The following is a 21,477-nucleotide window of genomic DNA, read 5'->3' on the forward strand; positions in this document are numbered from 1 at the left end:
ATGGCAGGCCAGACGTGATGTGTGAGTGAGAGGCGTCCATTACTCTGAACGCGTCCCTGCCTGTGATTCACGGTGCTGCTAATGATGTTCAACCTGCCAGGCCATTTTGAAGTAACGGCCCGTCCACACGACAGCGTCGACAGCTCCAATCTGCCCATTCACTTTCAATGGGGGGACGTCACGTTGCCTCGCTTTTTTCGCCTAACTGAATTGTGGGTTCATAGCGGTCCTATGAACTCCGGAGACGCCGGAGTAGCCAGCGCCAGCCAATCAAATCCCGTTTCCCAAAATCTGACAGCTGAAGCCGTAGCCAATCAAACCGCGTCTAAGCTGGGAGAGATATCCCGCCGTTCATTTCTATATTTCAAAAAAAGTTGGAGGAGAAACTAACTATCGCCGTAGCGAATCACCCGGTTTTGTATGACCAGACCCTCTTCACCTCCCGGGATACAAACCGGAGGAACCAGCATGGAGGGAGGTGGCAGAACTGGTAGGGTTTCGCCTGTTTGGGGAGTTTATATATATATTGCTCCCATAAAATCCCCGGGGTTTTTGCTTTGTATGTCGGGGGCGGGACATTCATGTGATTGGTTGTTGGCCGTGTTGCTTGAATAAAATCCCCAAGCTCCAGACACGCCCAGCTCCAAGCTATTTTTGAAGCTGTAGTGTGGACGCTCCGTAAGAGTCTGTGATGTCAACCACACACACACACACACACACACACACACACACACACACACACACACACACACACACACACACACACACACACACACACACACACACACACACACACACACACACACACACACACACACACACACACACACACACACACACACACACACACACACTATCATTTAAGTTGTGAGCTAGGTTCGTGTGTCTGCCACGGGGTGAGGGCAGTCCATTCATTAGTTTGGCTTCTTACCATCATTAGCTGTATTTCACCTCTGCTATTATCTGCCCCGTAGATCTGCTCGCCCAGCTGCATTCATAATTAACCCCCCCCAGCCTCAATACTGATAACGGCTAAATATGATACACTCCAGCAAAGCGAGACTATCCTCACGCCATGTTTTATTATGTGGATAATATAGTGAACTATAAATGATGCCAGCGACGGCTTATTTCAGTAAATAAATAAAAACAACCGGGCAAATAAGATAAAAATGTATTATTTATCATAAACACATTGGAATACTCATCTTGCTTTGTGGCGCCGTCTTCTGAAACATTGATGATGAAAGAAAGAGAACACTACAGATGTACCCAGTGGACTAATGATAAGAGCCACACACGGCTGTGCGGTGAAGAGGTGGATCTAATCGGCGTGCGGCAACAATCACTAACCTTGTGGGAAAAGACAAAAAGGCCATGATGCGTTCAATTGTCAAATAAAGCGTCGTTCTTCATCAGGTATTAGGAAAGGACTATTGTATTTACTCTGGGCAATCTAAGTTATTCATGTGCGTCTGCAATGGGGAAACGACCATGTTCCTTAGATTGACAACAAAAGATACTTTCCCCTGTGCATCCTCATATCATGACGTGTTATTACAGAAAGACTAAGAACCCTTAAGTAAAACAAACGTGACTTGATTCCGTTGCCTTTGGATCAGCTTAATGCTTAAAATGCTAATAAAGAAAAGAAAAGGAAATATTTTAAATGTGTCCATTGTTTTGTCCGTAAAACAGAAAAACAATGAACAACATCACGGCACAAGCTAAGCCTTTGTTACAACAATGCTGTCATCATTCAAGATGCATACTTTGGCCTGGTTTTAGGGCAGTTGAAGCGTGATGGCCAAACGGCCAGCGTATTTTTCCCTCTCCATTCATTTGACTGAGCCGAGAGCGGGAGAGGCTTACAAAGTGCTCATGCTCTATGGGCCTAGTAAAGGCACTTTTTAAAGTATCTCATGCGATGCTGCTTCCAGTCGTTTGTATACATGGGCAGCGGCAGTCTCAGTACTAAAATAACCTACATGTATATTTCCCGGTATGTCTTATTTTAATTTGAAGCAGTCAGCATTCCTTATGAGTGTGCATGTTCCAAAGGTGAATTGCAATTCTACGGAGCCCTGGAGGGTTCATAGAGAGAAAAATAAATGAAACGAGGCTTTATTAATTCGTGCGCACGATATACTTTCTCGTTCGCACGAGTTACCGGTGCGCCAAGTAGGAAGAGGAGCGCACAGGAGACAACCGTTTGATTGCAGACTGTTATGTGCAAGTGGGGAAATGGCAGTGCTACATTATTTTAGATATATTTCAAACTCGGACTTCATTTTAGGGACATGTCGGCCAGAGGTGTAGAGCTATGTGTTCAAGCAGCGGATTGGCAAAACAGGAGACGATTGTTTTTGTTACTTTCGTTGCAGTTGTATGTCTTAAATGTAATTTAGGTTAACTTTCTGTTTTATTTAGATGCTTTTAATTTGAAGGCGAGTTTACGCTGTTGACAGGAAGTTGTTGTTGCTATGGAAACGTGAAATGCTACATGATGTGTGTCCGACACCGGCATTTGTTTTCAAATGACCATGAACAGTAATGTACACACATCTGGCTAACTCCATCTGTGTATTCCCAAGTGAAAGAAATTAGTTTAATCTTAATCTCGATGTAGGCTCGTGCTGAATGCTGTCGGAGTGCACCGGAACGAACGCCACTATCATAATATCGTCTGAAAACAAATGCCCACACAGACACACACACACACACGCCCTGGCGACCGGACATCTTCTTCATAAAACTAATAATATGGCAGTTCGATGCGTCTAACCGTAAGAAAGTGCATTCTTCCTAAATGTATGGGTGTCAAGAGGATATCGATCTATAACTGCGTAGCCAGTTCTCCTGCTGATTTCCACATGGATTTGTTCAACATGTGCTCTTTATCCCGACCTGCGTTAATATGTTAGTCAAATTAAAACTTCATTACCATGATGACATAGCTTCAGCCTCCGCAGGGCCGAGCCTAATTAAACAGTGTCAACTGCTTTAGGTTGCTTTTGATTCGCTGTAATACGGACCGAGCCTTAATACATCGGGAACCAACTGTATAATCCTAACCTCAAACCTAAATTCAAGGGAAGGTATAAACCCTTTGAGTGGAACAATGCCAGAGAACAAGAGAGGGACGAGCCACTTCCCAATCTAGCCAGCCTGGATCATTTTGCCTCAAGTTAAATGAATTGCGTTCCTTCAGAAGTAGCCTAATGGTCTAATCGGAGCCTTGTCTCTATGTTAATGTTGTATGTATCTGCAGGCATACCAAAACCTGCTGCTCAGACATTTCCTGATGCATGACTGTTACTTCCAATTATTCCCTTTTTCTACCCGGCTCAATTCTCACTACGGCTTTATGCCGCAGATGTGAGCCTGAAACGCAGCAGCACCCTCTGTCAAAGAGAGCTGTATAATTATGTAATGACGGACACACTATTCTTTCTTTCTTTCTAAGCTCATGTGGCCCCGTTGAGCTGCTAGACCTTACGAAGGTGGGCAGTCTGTATAACTGGAAGAACATCAGCGTTTCTTAATCTACGACATCTACAGCTTGATTGTGTTTTGGCTATTTGGTCTAGTGCTGCTGAAAAAGACTTGAACTACAAGTAGCACAACATAAGGCAGCACGATGTGCACTGCAGAGCTCCTACAGAGTCACTGGAACGCTGGAGACACTGAAATGGTTAACTGTCAGACAGAGGGCAACTTATATTTTGTTAAGTTTAGTCAGAAATATCACAGTGACTCACTCGCCAGATATATGATCACAAAGGTTTATAGGTATGCTCAACATATCAAACACGACATACAATAGAAGGAAGGTTTGTATTTCATCTAAATCAAACATGGGACAGAAAACAGTCCAGAGCCGTGGTCAGCTGGAACTCTGCACCGGTCCACACAGTTCTCAAGTACATTTCAAAAGGTTGCCAACAAATTATCTCAGTATTATAAAGTACAATTGAACTGTGCCTGTGGCTATGTATATACCATTATGTACACTTATTTGTATTTTCTGGTTTGGCCTTAGGATGGCGAACATTGGATGACCATTTCATCACTGCATGAAAGGACGAGCTGTTTTGTTTTAATTGTGTTGTGTGTGTGAGGACCCCAGGAGGAATAGCCAATGCTCATGCTAGTGGTAATGCTTAACAACCTGCTCACATGCAACCACTCTTAAACCGCTGGAATCATTATACAAACAAACACTTCCAATAGTAGATAAGAAGTCAGTTTATTCTCATCATTGCCCAACACTCACAAAATACAACTTGTTGAGCTGGGAGAATGTAATGAGATGCAAATGCTTGCCTCATGTACAAAATAATACACGGCCTCACCTCAGACATGTGATCACCATACCACACCTGTAACTAGGGCAACAAGAGGAGACTGCCTTGTTCCATTACGGAAGAGTTCATTCAGCCAATCTTCTTTTTCCTTTAAAGATGCACGACAGTGGAACTCAGTCCCAGTAAAGATTAGAGAACAAAACACCTGCAGTTTATTTAAATCTAACTTCAGAACACGGTTAGTGGAAAGTCAGCTCTGTCAACACTGACACAATCTGCACTTTACAACGCTCTGTTTGTACACATGTGCCTTGACCTGTTGTATTTGTTTTGTTTTTATGTTTTTATTAGGGCTGTCAAACAATTACAATTTTTAATCAGATTAATCACAGCTTAAAAAATAATTAATCACCATTCGAACTATGTCCAAAATATGCCATTTCTTTATGTATATTGTTGGGAATGGAAAGATAAATGAAAGCAGGCGGATATATCCATTTAACATACAGTATCTATGTTTATTATAACATTTTTCTGCGTGTCAAAATGAAAGACAGCCCACACACCTATCAATCATCAAACCGTGGGGTCTTAATTCATTACGTTGATTGATTTCTATCAGCGGGGAGTACTTCAGGAAAGTCGACAGAGGAGGGGGCGGGGCTAGTGGAGTACTTCGTGACCACAGAGTGTGAACGTTGTGATCAGCTGTTTTAGCGCAGTTCTCCAGTGAAGGGGGGAGTCTCCCTCCGCAGCCGGTTGGCGTAGTTTTGGCACAGTTCCGTTGTACAGACCGACGTTAACAGCAGCCTGTCTGTGCACACGGAGACCGACTCTGTCGTCCGGTGATCTAACCGCCTTCTGGAAAAGCTTCACAAGTACGTCGGTACGCAAATGCGCTTTGTGACACAAGAGACGGTACGCATTTCAGAGTACATAACCTGCGTACCAGTTATGTGCACCCCTGTACCAGAGCCTTATTATTACTATTATATGGCTCTGCCCTGTACTACAGCAAAAGTATTCTCCGTCGGGACTTCCTGCAACAACACCACGCCGTTATCAAAGATGATCTATTGAGAAGACGATCACTACGTGACAAAAGTTTTCAAAACCGTGGCTGCTGAAATCAATCTGACTAACTGCTGTCTGGGCAATTTACTCGAGTTGGCAGACTTTATTTTGCTTACTTTAACATCATGTGTCATGGTGGGGCTAAGCCATTTCTTGGTATGGGTGTAGCCTACCCCAGCCATACGCTGGCGCTGCCACTGGTGGGATGTATGGGGCGGGCCATTCTGCACGCGTTAATTGCGTTAAATATTTAACACAATTAATTAAAACAATTAATTACCGCCGTTAACGCGATAATTTTGACCGCATTAGTTTTTATAGATGCTTTTATCATAATATAAGCATCTCTGTTGAATGTTGTTTTACTGATTGTATTTACCTGTTATTTGAAGTGAATTTTTTATTTTCAGGATGACTTTCAACATCTGTCCAGGGACTGCAGATGAAAAATAGCCTGTTGGCTAACTGGCGCATTTACAGAAATGTCAATCAATGTGCACTGTCCCTGCCAAATAAATAATAAATAAATAACAGGGTTCGTACGTTCATTGAAAACCTGGAAAAGTCATGGAAATTGAAAATGCAAATTCCAGGCCCTGGAAAAGTTATGGAAAACAATATTGTAACTAAAGTTGCGTCAAATATAATTTACATTTAATCTAATCGCTGAAATAATCTTCGGTCGCGAGCTATTATGTGCCATCATGACGCGCATGGTGTTATTTTTTAATATATGAAGTGCGAGCTGTGTGCTCGAGTCTTCCTGCTTGGCACCGCTGGTGAACAGCTGTTAGAACGGGCCGTTCAGCTGTTCAGAGCAGAGCGTGATGTGAACTGGAAAGTTGTTCTGTCGCAATATCATTTAAGGAATCGTTGAGCTAGCTAGCATACATTGTCACTATCTGCTAACGTTAGCTTTAGCCTTCGTTTTCTAATAGTTTTTTTCATAGGCTATAAACAGAGATGGTATAAGTATAGATCTTGTACTTGATTAAAAGTAGAAGTACTCAGATCGTGCACTTTAGTAGAAGTAGGCTACTCAGATCTTGTACTTTAGTAAAAGCAGAAGTACTCAGATATTGTACTTGAGTAAAAGTAGAAGTACTCGGATCTTGTACTTGATTACAAGTAGAAGTACCAGAGTGTAGCAATACTCTGTTTCAGTAAAAGTCCTGCATTCAAAATGTTCCTCAAGTAAAAGTAGAAAAGTATTCTCATCAAAATAGTAGTCGTTGTGCAGATTGGTCCATTTCAGAATAATATATATGATATGTTTTATAATGATTGATCATGAAAGTGTTCTCAAAGCTGGTGAAGGTGCAGCTAGTCTGAAGTACTTTGTAGACTGCAGGGTAGCTGGTGGAGGTGCAGCTAGTCTGAAGTACTTTGTAGACTGCAGGGTAGCTGGTGGAGGTGCAGCTAGTCTGAAGTACTTTGTAGACTGCAGGGTAGGCTGGTGAAGGTGCAGCTAGTCTGAAGTACTTTGTAGACTGCAGGGTAGCTGGTGGAGGTGCAGCTAGTCTGAAGTACTTTGTAGACTGCAGGGTAGCTGGTGGAGGTGCAGCTAGTCTGAAGTACTTTGTAGACTGCAGGGTAGCTGGTGAAGGTGCAGCTAGTCTGAAGTACTTTGTAGACTGCAGGGTAGCTGGTGGATTTACTCCAGGTGGAACTAAAGTCTGATTTAACACTTGATTATATTTCACATCATTCATCCACATCTGTGAAGTAACTAAAGGTATTAAATACATGTAGTGGAGTCGAAGTACACCATGTACCTCTGAACTGTAGTGGAGTCGAAGTACACCATGTACCTCTGAACTGTAGTGGAGTCGAAGTACACCATGTACCTCTGAACTGTAGTGGAGTCGAAGTACACCATGTACCTCTGAACTGTAGTGAGTAGAAGTACACCATGTACCTCTGAACTGTAGTGGAGTCGAAGTACACCATGTACCTCTGAACTGTAGTGGAGTCGAAGTACACCATGTACCTCTGAACTGTAGTGAGTAGAAGTACACCATGTACCTCTGAACTGTAGTGCGTAGAAGTACACCATGTACCGCTGAACTGTAGTAGAGTCGAAGTACACCATGTACCTCTGAACTGTAGTGAGTAGAAGTACACCATGTACCTCTGAACTGTAGTGGAGTCAAAGTACACCATGTACCTCTGAACTGTAGTGAGTAGAGTACAACCATGTACCTCTGAACTGTAGTGAGTAGAAGTACACCATGTACCGCTGAACTGTAGTGGAGTCGAAGTACACCGTGTACCTCTGAACTGTAGTGAGTAGAAGTACACCATGTACCTCTGAACTGTAGTGAGTAGAAGTACACCATGTACCTCTGAACTGTAGTGAGTAGAAGTACACCATGTACCTCTGAACTGTAGTGAGTAGAAGTACACCATGTACCTCTGAACTGTAGTGCGTAGAAGTACACCATGTACCTCTGAACTGTAGTGAGTAGAAGTACACCATGTACCGCTGAACTGTAGTGAGTAGAAGTACACCATGTACCTCTGAACTGTAGTGGAGTCGAAGTACAAAGTAGCAAAACATTGAAATACTTAATAAAGTACAAGTATCTCAAAACTGTACCCCCGTATAGTACTTGTTGAGTTTATGAACTTAGTTACACCAGTGGCTATAAAGATAGAAAGACTAAGCCTTGCACAGAGGCATGAAAATACATTTTCAAAATGCTCAACAGTGCTGCCAGAATTATAAACTCACTGCTACACAATTAAAATAAATGCTTTTATATATTTCTATTAGATGTGACTCTTTGGCGTTTCTGTTATTACCTGCTGCTTTAGTTGTTCTGACTGCAAACATCATCTGTTATTCCTTATTTTAAAAGCCGAATATTCCGTGGTCCTTGTCACCTTTTTCATAGCTGATGAGTTTGCCTCCCTGACTACAGTTGCTTTAGCGTGTAGAAGCTAGTAAGCCTACTATTGGATTTGTTTTAGATAGGCACAACATGTTTCATATGCAGACCTTATTTTCCTGTTCCATGTTCAAATAAAACATTTTCAGTGGTCATTTTTGTTTGGTCATGGAAAATGAGGTAAAGGTCATTGAGAAGTTATGGAAAAGTCATTGAAAATCATTGGTGAAAAAGTGTATGAACCCTGAAATAAATAAATAAAATAATGGGGATCCTAATAACGACAAGGGTCCAAACCCAAAGTAGGCTATTTATGAAATATCCTTTATGTCAATATATATGTAGATATTTTGAATTAAAATAGAAATTCAAGATTTTGATTGTTTGAGATTGGACGGAAAGTGGGTTCATGTAGGGTCGGAAAACGTAATGCTACGTCCCCACTAGGGATGAGGAAATGCAACACACACCAGATTGGAATTGGTAATAAATATAAGTATCATATAAGACAGAAGACGACCAGAAAGGCAGCAGCCGTAACACCAGGGTAAAACTACGGGTCCTTGTTATATGATGTCATCAGCAGCAAGTTGGCCATTTGTCGAGGATACCAGCGACCCATTGACCATTGAGTTAACAAGTAAGGCGAGCTAAGTAGAGACACTTTTAAACATGTGTGAATGTACTGTGGTCTTGTTTCACTGTAGGAACCTTCTCCTATGATGACCCAAAAGGAATATGGGAATACATTCGACTATTTTCGCAACATCGCTGAATTACAGGAACAGAAACCACTACACATAGAATAGAGGTGTAAAATATGAAATGTCGGAATCATAATACCTGTAGTTTATATATGCATGATACGCTGTAGTTGTGTTGGCATTCAGTTAGCACTTTAGCTTTTTACTTCTGTCCGGCTTGATGGTAAAGTGGTCATTACGGCCGATATCTGAAGGTCCTGTATCCTCCCGTGTTTAATTTTACATGGCCCTTCAAACATTCAATATTTTATAAATGGCTGATAGATTTAGGCCAGGCTTGGAATTTCCTCATTTTAGGGGGCCAAAGCCATTTGGCCTTTGGTTGTCACATATTTTTTCGGGCGCAAAGGCCATTCAGGAAACATGTGGATTTGGAGCATTCAATAAATAACTTCACTTTCTGATAAGAAAAGCACACGAATGACATGGAAAACAAATCACTTTTTTAAACATCAATAATGTCAAACATTATATCATCATCTGCCTCCTTAGTATTACCGTATATAAATGAAATACTCTACTTTGAATAATTAGTGTTTTCTATCTACTGTTTGAACAAGCAATACTTTGAAATGCAAAAGTCTCTGTGTGTGTGTGTGTTATGAGAGTCTCTTTAATAAAAATGTTCAACTCGAGCGTCAAATTCACGTGACTCTTTCTCGCGGTAGCCAACCAGCGGTGTTTGTATCATGTTGTTGTGAGTTTGGAACGGAGAAACTACAAACGTTAGCTGAGGCCTGATCGATCCGATCTCCTTTCAGAAAAACACGCATTTGAAAAAGGTTCTTCGCCTGCCGCCTTGTCTGCAGGCTTATCAAAGCATTATTCATGGTTTTTACTAACCGGTATCAGTATGTTGTTACTTCGGCATCATTTTGAAACGTGTATTACAATTAAATCACGGTAAAATATGTTCATTTTGTTGTAGTATTCACATGGATATAAGCCCCGCCCCCTGGCCAGCGTGTCTTGTTTGAATGTTGCGAGTCAACACAGCTGACAGCCGCGGCGAAATTCGAGCGATTAGAGCAGCGTTTCTCAAAGTGTGGGGCGCAGAGATGTGATAGGTGGTCGCGAATGGGAGATTATTATTATTTAAAAAAAAAAAATTCAATTAAATGTTTTGGACCTCAGGCGGGAATCGAACCTGGGTCCTGGCGGGCGGTGGTCTGTTACAGCCGGAGCCTCGCAACGGCGGGTGATTGCGGCGGCAGATGCGGTACTGGCGCTGTGAAAGTCCTCGGCCCACCTACCGTTTTGAATATGCTTATATTGATTTTGAGTTTTCTCATGGCAGTTAGAGTATAGGGGACAAACCAGGGGACTTGACTTCCTCTTGACACCGTCGGCTATTTACAAAAAAACACCTAAATATACTTGTTATTGTGCTTCTGTCCGTAGAGCCTCACCATTGTATATCTCTACTTGGAATACTGTATGCAATTGTTTTTCATTATTAATCACACAGCAGTGAACTGTTCGAGCCTGTTCGGAACAGCTGTTAAAATGCTTTACAATTAATGCGTCACATTGTGAGCTTGCTAGATGTACACATACTGCATGTGTTGCACCGATGACTCACCACGGGTAATAAGGAGGCGTACATCCTGATAGGGGATCCGTTTATCATCTGGTTTCATTCCACCTCGAAGGGCCTTTGTGAGCTTTATGTTTTTAGGGGGCATAACAAGGTATTTTCTTCATCTTTGAAGCAGCTCTCTAAAACTACTGCTGTGCCACCATTTGGGAACTCAACTGACCACAGCACAACCTCAGCGTCCATCTTGAAAGGCTAGGGCTGAAATGAGAAGAATTCATCATAATGAGCTCTCCTTACAAGCTGTGGCGAAGGTGGCTTCGTCACTATGGACTGACGGCTTCAGGCCGTGTGATAGGGCACTTTGTTGGCGTGATTGCACAGTATAGGTTGTCTGTGGCTGATGATTGTGTGCACCTGGTGTCCTGTGGTGTCTCCTCCCCCCTCACCTGTGTCTTGCTGTGATGATTGGATTGTGTGTATTTAGGCTCTGTTGCCCTGTCTGTTGAGGGGCTGTGTGTGTGTGTGTGTGTGTGTGTGTGTGTGTGTGTGTGTGTGTGTGTGTGTGTGTGTGTGTGTGTGTTGTGTGTGTGTGTGTGGTGTGTGTGTGTGTGTGTGTGTGTGTGTGTGTGTGTGGTGTGTGTGGTGTGTGTGTGTGTGTGTGTGTGTGTGTGTGTGTGTGTGTGTGTGTGTGTGTGTGATCCTTGTGGCTGCAGGATGGGTGAAAGGAGAACCGCAGATTGAGGCGGTGAACTTTGTGCCCATGTTTTTAATAAATGGCCACGCCGGGTTATATTTTTGGACGTTCTGCCTCCTTGCTTGGTCGGGCCGCTCAATTGTCAGCTTCACACAAGCCTTTGCCCATACTGCCCTACGAGGCCAACGTGCAGCAACTACACACATAATTATACTGATTTAAAAAAAAAGTGTTTCAAATGGGTTAACGGTGTATATGTGATATTGCACTAATTGAGCATCTGTTCATGATTGAGGTAAATCATGAATGCTGATCTGAGCTTTGAGTCAATGTGTCCAAACATGTAGTTACTGCGCTTTGGCTTAGTCGGGCAGTATGGTGGTTATTCTGCATAACGAAGCATCGGCATTCTTGCAACCCACTGACCTCGTATGTACCAATGCATGATGACTCACAGGGATACATGTCGTGTGTCTGTACTTTCTGTAAATGATATATACATCTTCCTCTGATTTAACAATATTCTCTACTAATGCAAATCCATCTCCCACCTCAATACAAGTGTCTCCCTTCTTTGTGGACAACGTGAACATATGAGTGGAGACCTTCCTGTACTGCTGTGAAGGAATGAACTGTGGGGCCCATCAGTGTGGATGTTACGCAATACTGGATCACTGGTGGCATCGTGCTCCAACATGTGGCATTTCAGACTACCTTTTGACTACCTGTTGTAGAGGCTGATGTGGCTTTCTTAGAAGATGCTTAATTTGTCCAAGATAGTCCTCAAAGGGGAATCCTGAGATAGTATCGAGAGTGCCACACTTCCTGTATTCCTCAGCCAAATGAATACGCTGGTGAACATTGTACACAATCTCATCTTTTCCATACAACTCCCCAAAGTGTTCAACAAAAGACACCACCAACTTGTGCGCAACATTTCCTCAGAAATGCCAGGGGACAGAAACAAGTACATCAACAGAAAACAACGTGAAGTTGTCGTACAGCTCCCTGGGGAGGCAATCCTTCAGACCAACAGGACTCGGTAGCTGTCCAGCGATCTGTATCTGACAGTCCCCTTGGCTTACGGTTACATTCACAAGGCATGTAGGAACGTAGCATTATCAGTTTCCCTGAAATGGTTTCTCCAGTTTTGGAAGGAACCCTTGTTGCCTCATTCTTCCCCTTTAACCACATCTTAAGCCGTTCCCTTGTTACTCCAAGACGACAGAGATGCATGTAATCAGTTGGGAACAGAAACCATCTGAACCAACCCAGATGAAGGGCTCTTGCCAACGTGATGTTCCTCATCAACCATGTCAGAGAAACTCGAGTCTCACTTTTGTTTCAGGATATGTAATTTTCTTCCTCCATGTCACAACCTGAATAGCCCTTAAATGCCTTGGTCTGCTTAACATACGCTCTAGCCGGGGCATCACAAATAAAGGAAGAAACCTCTACTTTAAAAAGCTCGTCAATATAAATAATGCCATTAAACAGTACATTCTGAAGGTCTTTGACAAACTGCTTAGACCACAACACATACCAACAACACATGGGGACTTGGTGTAATCACATTTGAGACATCCAAGTATGGGCCAAACCTGAAATGTAGAACTTTTGAATAAAGGTAAACCATCTATATTAAGCTGTGAAATAAGTGTAGTCAGAGTTGCTGGTAAACTCAAACATGCCGAACGTGAAAGTACCCCTTTTACTACACCAAAGTGATGGTACTCTCCCCCTCCAATTGTAGTGGTAGGCACATGTTTTTGCGTTCCAAGCAATGTTCTTCCATCCTTGGGAAGGGTGGGCTGAAATATCTCCAAGATAGACAGCAAAGAGGATAGTGCCACCCGAGAGACTGAATAAGATGTTGCCCAATACTTTAAACGTATCATGAGTAAATCTTCATTATGCTCATCACTGTCAGAATCATTTTTGTCAGCCCCATCTATACTTTCAAAATGAAAATCTGGTGAAGCCTTTGAGCTGATATGTTCACTCTGATCACTGATAGTTAGTGGTGCGTGTATTGGCAAGTCTGATGTAGTCGGTAAAGCATCGAGCAGGCACTCAGAAGACGTTGTGACAGGAGGCGTGCTCTCTGAACAGTGAAGGTTAGTGCTTGCATTAGCAGCAGCAGCTACATTATATTTAACTGCTCCGTCTCTCTCACTCATTTGTTGACTTTACGTCTTTTAGCCCAATAAGAGGACATTATCTTCAGAGTGATGAGGTGCTGTGACTACACACTGTACATACATCGTGCCCATGTACTTGGCTGTAATGGACTGAGTCTCCTTCTCCAATTCTGCTCGTCTGGAAAGTGATGCTGAAAATGGGAGGGGAAAAAAAAGGTCCAAATTAATGTTGCAATAAACAAAATGCAATACATCTTCTGTAGTGTTAAAAAAAAGATGAAGTGTCAGGGATCGTCATGAATTTAGAGAGGGTACAACATCTTTGAAACCTGCACAGTCTAATGAGGGGTCGGCAACCCCTGGCACGCGGAACCGTAACCAGTGGCACGCTAGGAATAAGTGTGCCAAATATTTAAATGTAGGATCCTGAACGAGACCGCCGCCAGACGCGTCTCCCCGTTACGTGCAGAAGGAAGCCATGCACGCAGCGCAGCCCCTCTCTCTTTAACTCCAGGCGATTTGCTGCCGCTTTCCTCCGTGGTGCTGGTCGTTTCCCCACGGAGGAACGCACTTCACAAATTGCAGTAGCCATAATGAGCTGTTTTGGGGGAAATGGTGAAGTACTTTCTCACCTGCCAAATGACCTCTTTCACAGCAATTGGCAGATACTGTATGCGCGACGTGTTATTTACGGTAAATTGATTTACGACTCCCGCCTAAAGATTATTCTAATCTGTGACGGAGCAGGCCCGGTAGAACCCTAACCCTAGACAGCGGTAGGTAGACACCTAATCAAAACTATTAGGTTTAATAATATAAATGATATAATAATAATCACATGATGTAGATTCAAAATGGTGAATGTTTCTGAAAGGTGTCTGCATCCAACGTTCAGATGAACTTACAGAGCTAACAATATGATATGCCCAAAGTTAATAAATGAAGCACAGGCTAAGTGTTCTAGCATTACGCCGTTTCAACTTCATGACATGAGCACAAGAGGGGCATTTCATTGACCAGTGGTTGAACTTAAGGGTTTCCTCGGGGCTCTGTCTAAAATGGATTCATCCCAAAAACGTGTAATGACACCATACTTGTACAATTATCTGAAATAATGTTACATTCTCAGCTATTCATATTGCGCCATAACCTCCACACTCCACAGCGAGGGAGAAGAAATGAAATAGGCCGGGACTTACCCTTTGGGGAGAATAATGATTGACAAAGGCGATCCATGTTCTCATCTGTCTATCCGCCGGTTACTTCCGCTAACAGCGAAGCTCCGGAGGCGAAGTCCCGCCCATCTACTTCCGACCTATGGGACCCGACAGTGCATGAGCGTGCTCCCCCCCCCCCCCCCCCCCCCCCCCCCCCCCCCCCCAGTTCATTCGTTTGGCCAAGAACGTTTAAATGGATTTTGTTGCAGCGGTTTGACTCTGATATTGGGTAACATGTGTTTTAGGATACGTGTTGGCGTAGTTTAAGTTTGACAGTGCAGTAACGTAGAGGGGAACGGGAGTCACCGGTTGCAAACGGCAAATGTATCCAATCATTCACTATCATATTAAATCCCCGTCCAATCAGCAAAAAGAAACTGCCTGCTAGCTTTGGGCCTTTTCCCTTGGAGCTTGAAGAGGGACGTTGCAAATGTTGTGCATCTGGTAAGTTACGTGCTTTGCTTTCTTCTTTTTGTATTCATTGTATTGGTTGAAAATGCTCTCTTTCAAGTGCACTCTGGACCTCTTTGGATTGTGTGCTTAATAAAGTCGTTATTACTACTCACGTTGTTGGCCGCGTTAGCTCAATATCGTCATGTAACCTACCCACTACTTGGCTGTATAATTCGTATAATGTTCATTAGTCCATAAGTTAATAGGGACCCATTGCTTTTCAAAAGTAAATTATAGCTATCTTGCAAGCCGAATAAACATCACAGCCAACATTAGCCCCGCTTCAGAACGGAGAACTTGCTAGCTAGCTAACAACTGGCGCGAAGGCACGTGGTTCTCTTTCCCCCCGGGTCAGTCGCTTTCATTTGGCCAGCTCGCTGCCTTTCAGACTCATGTGTGTGCACTAACTGTTATCCAATGTACATATTCAGCCTTTGACACAATATGTAATAGCTTTATTCTTTTTGTTTTACAGCCTAAGGCAAAGAAGAAGACTCAGGTCCCAAAAGAGGAGTCGAGGATGGAGTTGATCAAAGAGGATCTCGATGGTAAATTGTATATCCCTCAACTAAGAAGTACAACTTAAATGATGTCCTTGATTTTAACATTCATGGTCCTCTCTTCATTTTGTGAGATGCCATAGGTCCTGAAGATACAGAACGCGTGGCCCCAAGCTGCAGTACAGCCGTCAGGTGGTTTCTTTGATTCTTTGTGTTGGTAGTTTATAACATTACACTATATGGTGTTATTTCTCGTTCATCCTGAGATGGAAATGGTTTGCCAGATTTAGCCCAATCACCTCCGTAAGTTATGGTAACAAAACAAACAGCTCGTCAAAAACTCTGAGACTGCATCGGTTAGAGACAATTCACTTCACCTTCCAAGGACACATGTACGCTACAAGAGAACCCAACATGTTGCCGTTATATTGTGCTTCATAGAATAAAGCACACATCGCCTCCATGTTCATGTTTGGCCACTCGATGACACATTTACATATTCACAACATCAAAACATCAAAAGTGTAGTGTTTCCACTGTGCATGCTCATGTCTCTGTAAAATGTAAGAGTGCAGTCTTGAACCTGCTCTATAGGAAAAGTGCAAAGAAATACTTGTAATTGAATGAATATCTGATCATTACTATGACGCACAGTGGTGATGACAAGCAGGACACTGTGACTGACATGTTTGACAACCACATATTACCTGTGGTCTCTTGAGGGCAAAGCGGATAATTGGATACATGTGTTACTTTATCGGCTGCTACTTTATGGTTTTAAAGTCCTTGAGGTTCATCTGTGTTCGATCTGGCCCAGGACCTTTGTTGCTCGCCATCCGTCTTCTCCAATACGTTTCCTGGTAACTCAATACTGGATCAGAATCTGTATTGTAATCTTCTCTCAAACTGTCCTTTTGTTTTTTTAAGGATCAATCTCAAGATTGGAATTCCTAGAGGCCAAGATCGAATGGCAAGATAACATGATAAAAGATCTCCAGATGCGGCTGTGCCTGGGCGAGCTCACGTGAGAGGTGGACAACTAAATGTCGTGAGAAGTAATAGTGATAAAGATCGGATAAGCAGATGTTGCCATCCCTAGAGTATGCTTTATAGTTATTTTGAAAGAGACATGTCAGTTGTTTGGGCCATGTTAGCGCCATCTGCTGGACACAATGATTAGTCTGTGTCCTCACCCCTCATGTTTATGTGTATTTGTCTGTTCCAGTCAAAGGGCCAGCGGAGGTTGTCCATAGGTACAAAAAGGTCCTGAAAACCTTCGGATGCATTCGCACAATGCCTGAAGCCTTCAGGGTCACTAATGTGGATCGGGGAACCATAAAGATGACTGCTCCAATTGCAGAGCTCAAGATTGTGGACCCAGACACATTCGAGACCCTCAAGTTTGATCCGGCAATAGACACCCTGCTTTAATTTGCCAAGAAGTGTGCAACAGATGTTACCGTCGATAAAAAGGCCCAGACAGAGGACATGAAGCCAAAGGCAAGCTTCCTCCCTTGCTGATGAAGTATTACAGGGCTGGTTTGATCGCTTTAGATACGAGTTATATTTAAATGTGAGTCTAGTACCCTCAAGAGCAAGTTCAGCTTTTATATGTACCTATCTATTTTTATTAAAAAGTACAGGTGTTGTTGTGAGCCTTGGAGACACTTTAAAATGTTGAAGTGTCTGAAACCTCTCTTCCGTGGTTCATTAATAAAACAGATATTTCATCATCATCATCATCATCTTTATTTAAAGAGACTCTTGGTCCATTATTACAAAACATACAACACTCAAATACAAACTAAAAAAAGGCAGCCATACCAATGTTTCCACAGAGGTGACTGGTATCGTACAGCACTGAGACACGGATTTGAAAGCAGCATAATGACAGAGTTATGAGAAACATTCAATCGACAGATGAATTTGTACATCAGACCTCTCAAAAGAGCATGGAACGTGTTGACTCGTGCATTACAGAACATTTCACTTGCACTGCACCACCTTGGTTTTCTAAGCAGTATACGCAAACAGTCATTATAAGCAACCTGGAGCTTCCGGAGGCTCGCCTTCTTATACTTGAGCCACAAGGGGGCAGTATAGAGAGGAGTGCAATACGCTCTGAAGAGGTTCACCTTAACCTTATCTGAACACCAAGAGAATTTTCTAGCCAACATGTTGGCTTGTATATATAAGACACGCCGCTGTCTATACATGTCATCATCATCATTTCAACGTCTGCCTACTTTGTTCATGTGCTGTTGAGGTTCATTAATGTATTTACAAAGTGTGAAGAGGAGGCGACTTCAGAGTAGGGTCAGGTCCATTAGAGTCAAACTACTAGCCTATTGGTTATGAACAAGACTTCACTTTAGAATAGAGAACCTGTTCTGAGATAGAAATACCTCATTTCGAGTTAATTAGACTTAATTAACACTTATCGTTTCAGAAGTATAACTTATTTAATCTCACCCCCTTGTCCCTAAATGATTTATTTATAATCTGCAATAATTATCATTATTATTATTATCTGCTTTACCTAAGAAGAGATCATATTTTTTAAGTGTTATTATGGGAGAATCACTATTCTTGTAGTGTTACTTGATTTTCTCGGTTTTTGAACTGCTTTTATTTGTTATCGATATATTGTTATTGTTATAGAACGATACATTTGACCATTTTAAGCTTGGCCTACCATTTTATTGGAGCGATGAGGGGACAGGGGGGCTTGAAGAGGGACAGGGGGGGCTTGAAGAGGGACAGGTGGGGCTTGAAGAGGGACGGGGGGGGCTTGAAGAGGGACGGGGGCGCTTGAAGAGGGACGGGTGGGGCTTGAAGAGGGACGGGGGCGCTTGAAGAGGGACGGGGGGCGCTTGAAGAGGGACAGGTGGGGCTTGAAGAGGGACGGGGGCGCTTGAAGAGGGACAGGTGGGGCTTGAAGAGGGACGGGGGCGCTTGAAGAGGGACAGGTGGGGCTTGAAGAGGGACGGGGGGCGCTTGAAGAGGGACAGGTGGGGCTTGAAGAGGGACGGGGGGGCTTGAAGAGGGACGGGTGGGGCTTGAAGAGGGACGGGGGCGCTTGAAGAGGGACGGGTGAGGCTTGAAGAGAGACGGGTGAGGCTTGAAGAGGGACGGGGGCGCTTGAAGAGGGACAGGTGGGGCTTGAAGAGGGACGGGGGCGCTTGAAGAGGGACAGGTGGGGCTTGAAGAGGGACAGGTGGGGCTTGAAGAGGGACGGGGGGGGCTTGAAGAGGGACGGGTGGGGCTTGAAGAGGGACGGGGGGGGCTTGAAGAGGGACGGGGGGGGCTTGAAGAGGGACAGGGGGGACTTGAAGAGGGACGGGGGGGGCTTGAAGAGGCCCACCTGTTCAAAGTGGGGAATGACAGTTTGAGAACCACTGGATTAGAGCGATGCAAATATTCGCATCGTGTCCGGCGTGAGCGCAGTGCAGACCAGACCACTGCTCCGACGCTTTTAAAGCAACTTCGAGATTCTAACCGTGTCAGGGCCTCAAAGGCCAAGGTGGCCGGAGGACGCACAATTACTTTCAGGGCATTATCGTGAAATTCATACCCTGATGTGGCCAGGGCTCTCGACTAGCTTTTTCCCCATCCTCCTGGAACCGTCCCGAAATACATTCTAGGCCGTCCTGAAATAAAAATGTTAGTTTTTCTACATTATCATTAGTTAAAATCATTCAAAGCGACCTTTAACATAAATAAAACATCATACAAATCATTAGATGATAATTCATCAACCTTTTTATTTGAGTAAATCATTCAATCACAAACAAAGGCCAACTATATTTAAAACAAACACACAAACGAGAAAATTACAAAGTCCCATCCAATTATCAAAACAATCCAACACTGTCCTGAAGACAGAACCCAGAGTAACCGCTAACCAGGAAGACAGCCTGTCAGTCAGGAGACCTTTACGAACGGCCCCGCCCCCTCGCACACAGACGGGAGAGAGATCTCGTCTGGATTGGAAAGCTCGAAAATACATCATAGACGCATGTTTTAGTCTTAATATTGCATATTAGAAACGGAGTTGGCGAAACTGCGATATAATGTGTATGTAGCAATAATACATATGACATATTTTGTAGATGTCCCCAGTACCGATAAAAAGTCCGATAACGTCGGAGCTTAACGTTACCACGGTCTTTAATAATTCCGGCCCGGGGCCCGTTTAACACCGGGGCTCGGTACCCATCCCTACATGGGGAGGGGCAGCATATTGCTAAGGACTAAATACGATGGAGGGTTCTCTTCTTACCCATAGGGGATGAAGAGGAGTAAGTAAATAAAGAGGCCGGCGCTCCAGGGTCTGGTTCTGCTGTGCGTTTTTGTGATTAACGGTAAAACATTTCAGAATTCCTCCACGGGATGCCATTGTACATCACTCAACCCGCCAAATACACACACTCAGTACATAGCTAGACCCGCGGATTTGCGGGCCAGGAATTCGCGGGCACAGCTGTAGCTACGTGTGTGTATTTTGCGCTTGTGTGTTTATGTTGACAAGGAGGTTTAATAACTGTGTGTGCTCCACAACACGTGCAGTCGGTTTCATTTTCATTTTCATTCAGCGTCTTTGGGTTCAGAAAAGCGCTATATAAAATTGATATATTATTATTATTATTATTTTCATCGCCGTTTGTAGTAGAGTTAGCAGGGTATTTTTATTTTAACTCTCGTCCCAAAATTATTTGTTATCCTCCCGACACTATTTTATTCGGCCCCGGGACGACGGGACGTCCTTAACACCCTTTATGGGGCGAGGAACCATATTTGATCACTTCCGCACACACCAAACATGGCGTCACTGCTGCGACTCAGTGAGGTCGAGAAGCATATGGTTTTCTCCCAGCCAATCAGCGAAGATAACTCTACGCCACAAAGCCCGCCATTGGGGAATTTGACCAATCAGCAGAGACCTGAAACGTTTCAAACTTCCGGTTTTCTCGGAATCCGGAAAAAGGCAATTTTGCGGCTCCGTGCATTCACGGAATTCTGTGAAACAACAAAACTAACATACCCTAGGGACCAGAGGGTACAATGGTTGGACATTTACTACCGGCCGCGGTATGCCTAGTGTACAGGGTCCATATAACCGACTTAATGCATAGCGGGAAGTCGGTTATATAGACATCAACAGAATAAGTGTTTAACGGTGATTTAAACTAGTTTATGCGGGGAAAAGAGTGCTCAAAATCGGATTCAACAGGCCATCCACACCGACTCCCATTAAAAGTGATTGAAATGTACAGGAATCTGTCCATTTCAATCACATTTGATGACCCGTCCAGGGTGACTTTCTTCCCCAGGAATTAGTGTCTGAAAGCTGGCTAACATTACTTTAAATACAGTGTGCACATGGCTTTATTACCCATGAAATAGTGTGTGAAAGCTGGGTGACTTTGATGTGAATTTAAGGAAGATATGGCCATTTCATCCACACCTCACGACTCCCATTAAAAGTGATTGAAATGTACAGGAATCTGTCCATTTCAATCACATTTGATGACCCGTCCAGGGTGACTTTCTTCCCCAGGAATTAGTGTCTGAAAGCTGGCTAACATTACTTTAAATACAGTGTGCACATGGCTTTATTACCCATGAAATAGTGTGTGAAAGCTGGGTGAGTTTGATGTGAATTTAGGGAGGGAGAGCAGCAGCAGCAGCAGCCGCCGCAGCAGCAGCAGCAGCAGGCTGTGACCCTGGCGGAAATACATTGATTGTTTACCCAGGAAAAGGTGTTTAAAAGGCGGGTAAAGTGTCCCTGCAGCTCCTCCATGACGGTAATAATGATTAGAAATCATTTACAGGGCAGAAAGCTGTTTTTAAAAGTGAAAAAACGATTTGAAACCGTTTGAAATGACTGGCGGGT

General features: G+C 43.4%; 1 protein-coding gene across 1 annotated transcript; it reads right to left on the reverse strand.

The window, feature by feature from the left end:
* Positions 1 to 18,261: 18,261 nt before the first annotated feature.
* On the reverse strand, positions 18,262 to 19,194 carry LOC139434563 (uncharacterized). The gene is made up of 2 exons (XM_071204516.1): positions 19,156 to 19,194; positions 18,262 to 18,945 (listed from the first exon to the last, which is right to left on the reverse strand). The coding sequence occupies exons 1-2, from the start codon at positions 19,192 to 19,194 to the stop codon at positions 18,262 to 18,264; spliced, it is 723 nt and encodes a 240-aa protein (XP_071060617.1).
* Between the last annotated feature and the right edge of the window lie 2,283 nt (positions 19,195 to 21,477).

Source organism: Pseudochaenichthys georgianus, chromosome 10, assembly GCF_902827115.2.
Source record: "Pseudochaenichthys georgianus chromosome 10, fPseGeo1.2, whole genome shotgun sequence".
NCBI lineage: Eukaryota > Metazoa > Chordata > Actinopteri > Perciformes > Channichthyidae > Pseudochaenichthys > Pseudochaenichthys georgianus.

Excerpts from the sequence above, each read along its gene's own strand:
- LOC139434563 (XM_071204516.1), bottom strand. The coding sequence starts at position 19,194 with ATGGGGAAAAAGCTAGTCGAGAGCCCTGGCCACATCAGG. Across the intron at positions 18,946-19,155 it reads AGAGCCCTGGCCACATCAGG|GTGGGCCTCTTCAAGCCCCC; the intron begins GTATGAATTTCA and ends CACTTTGAACAG.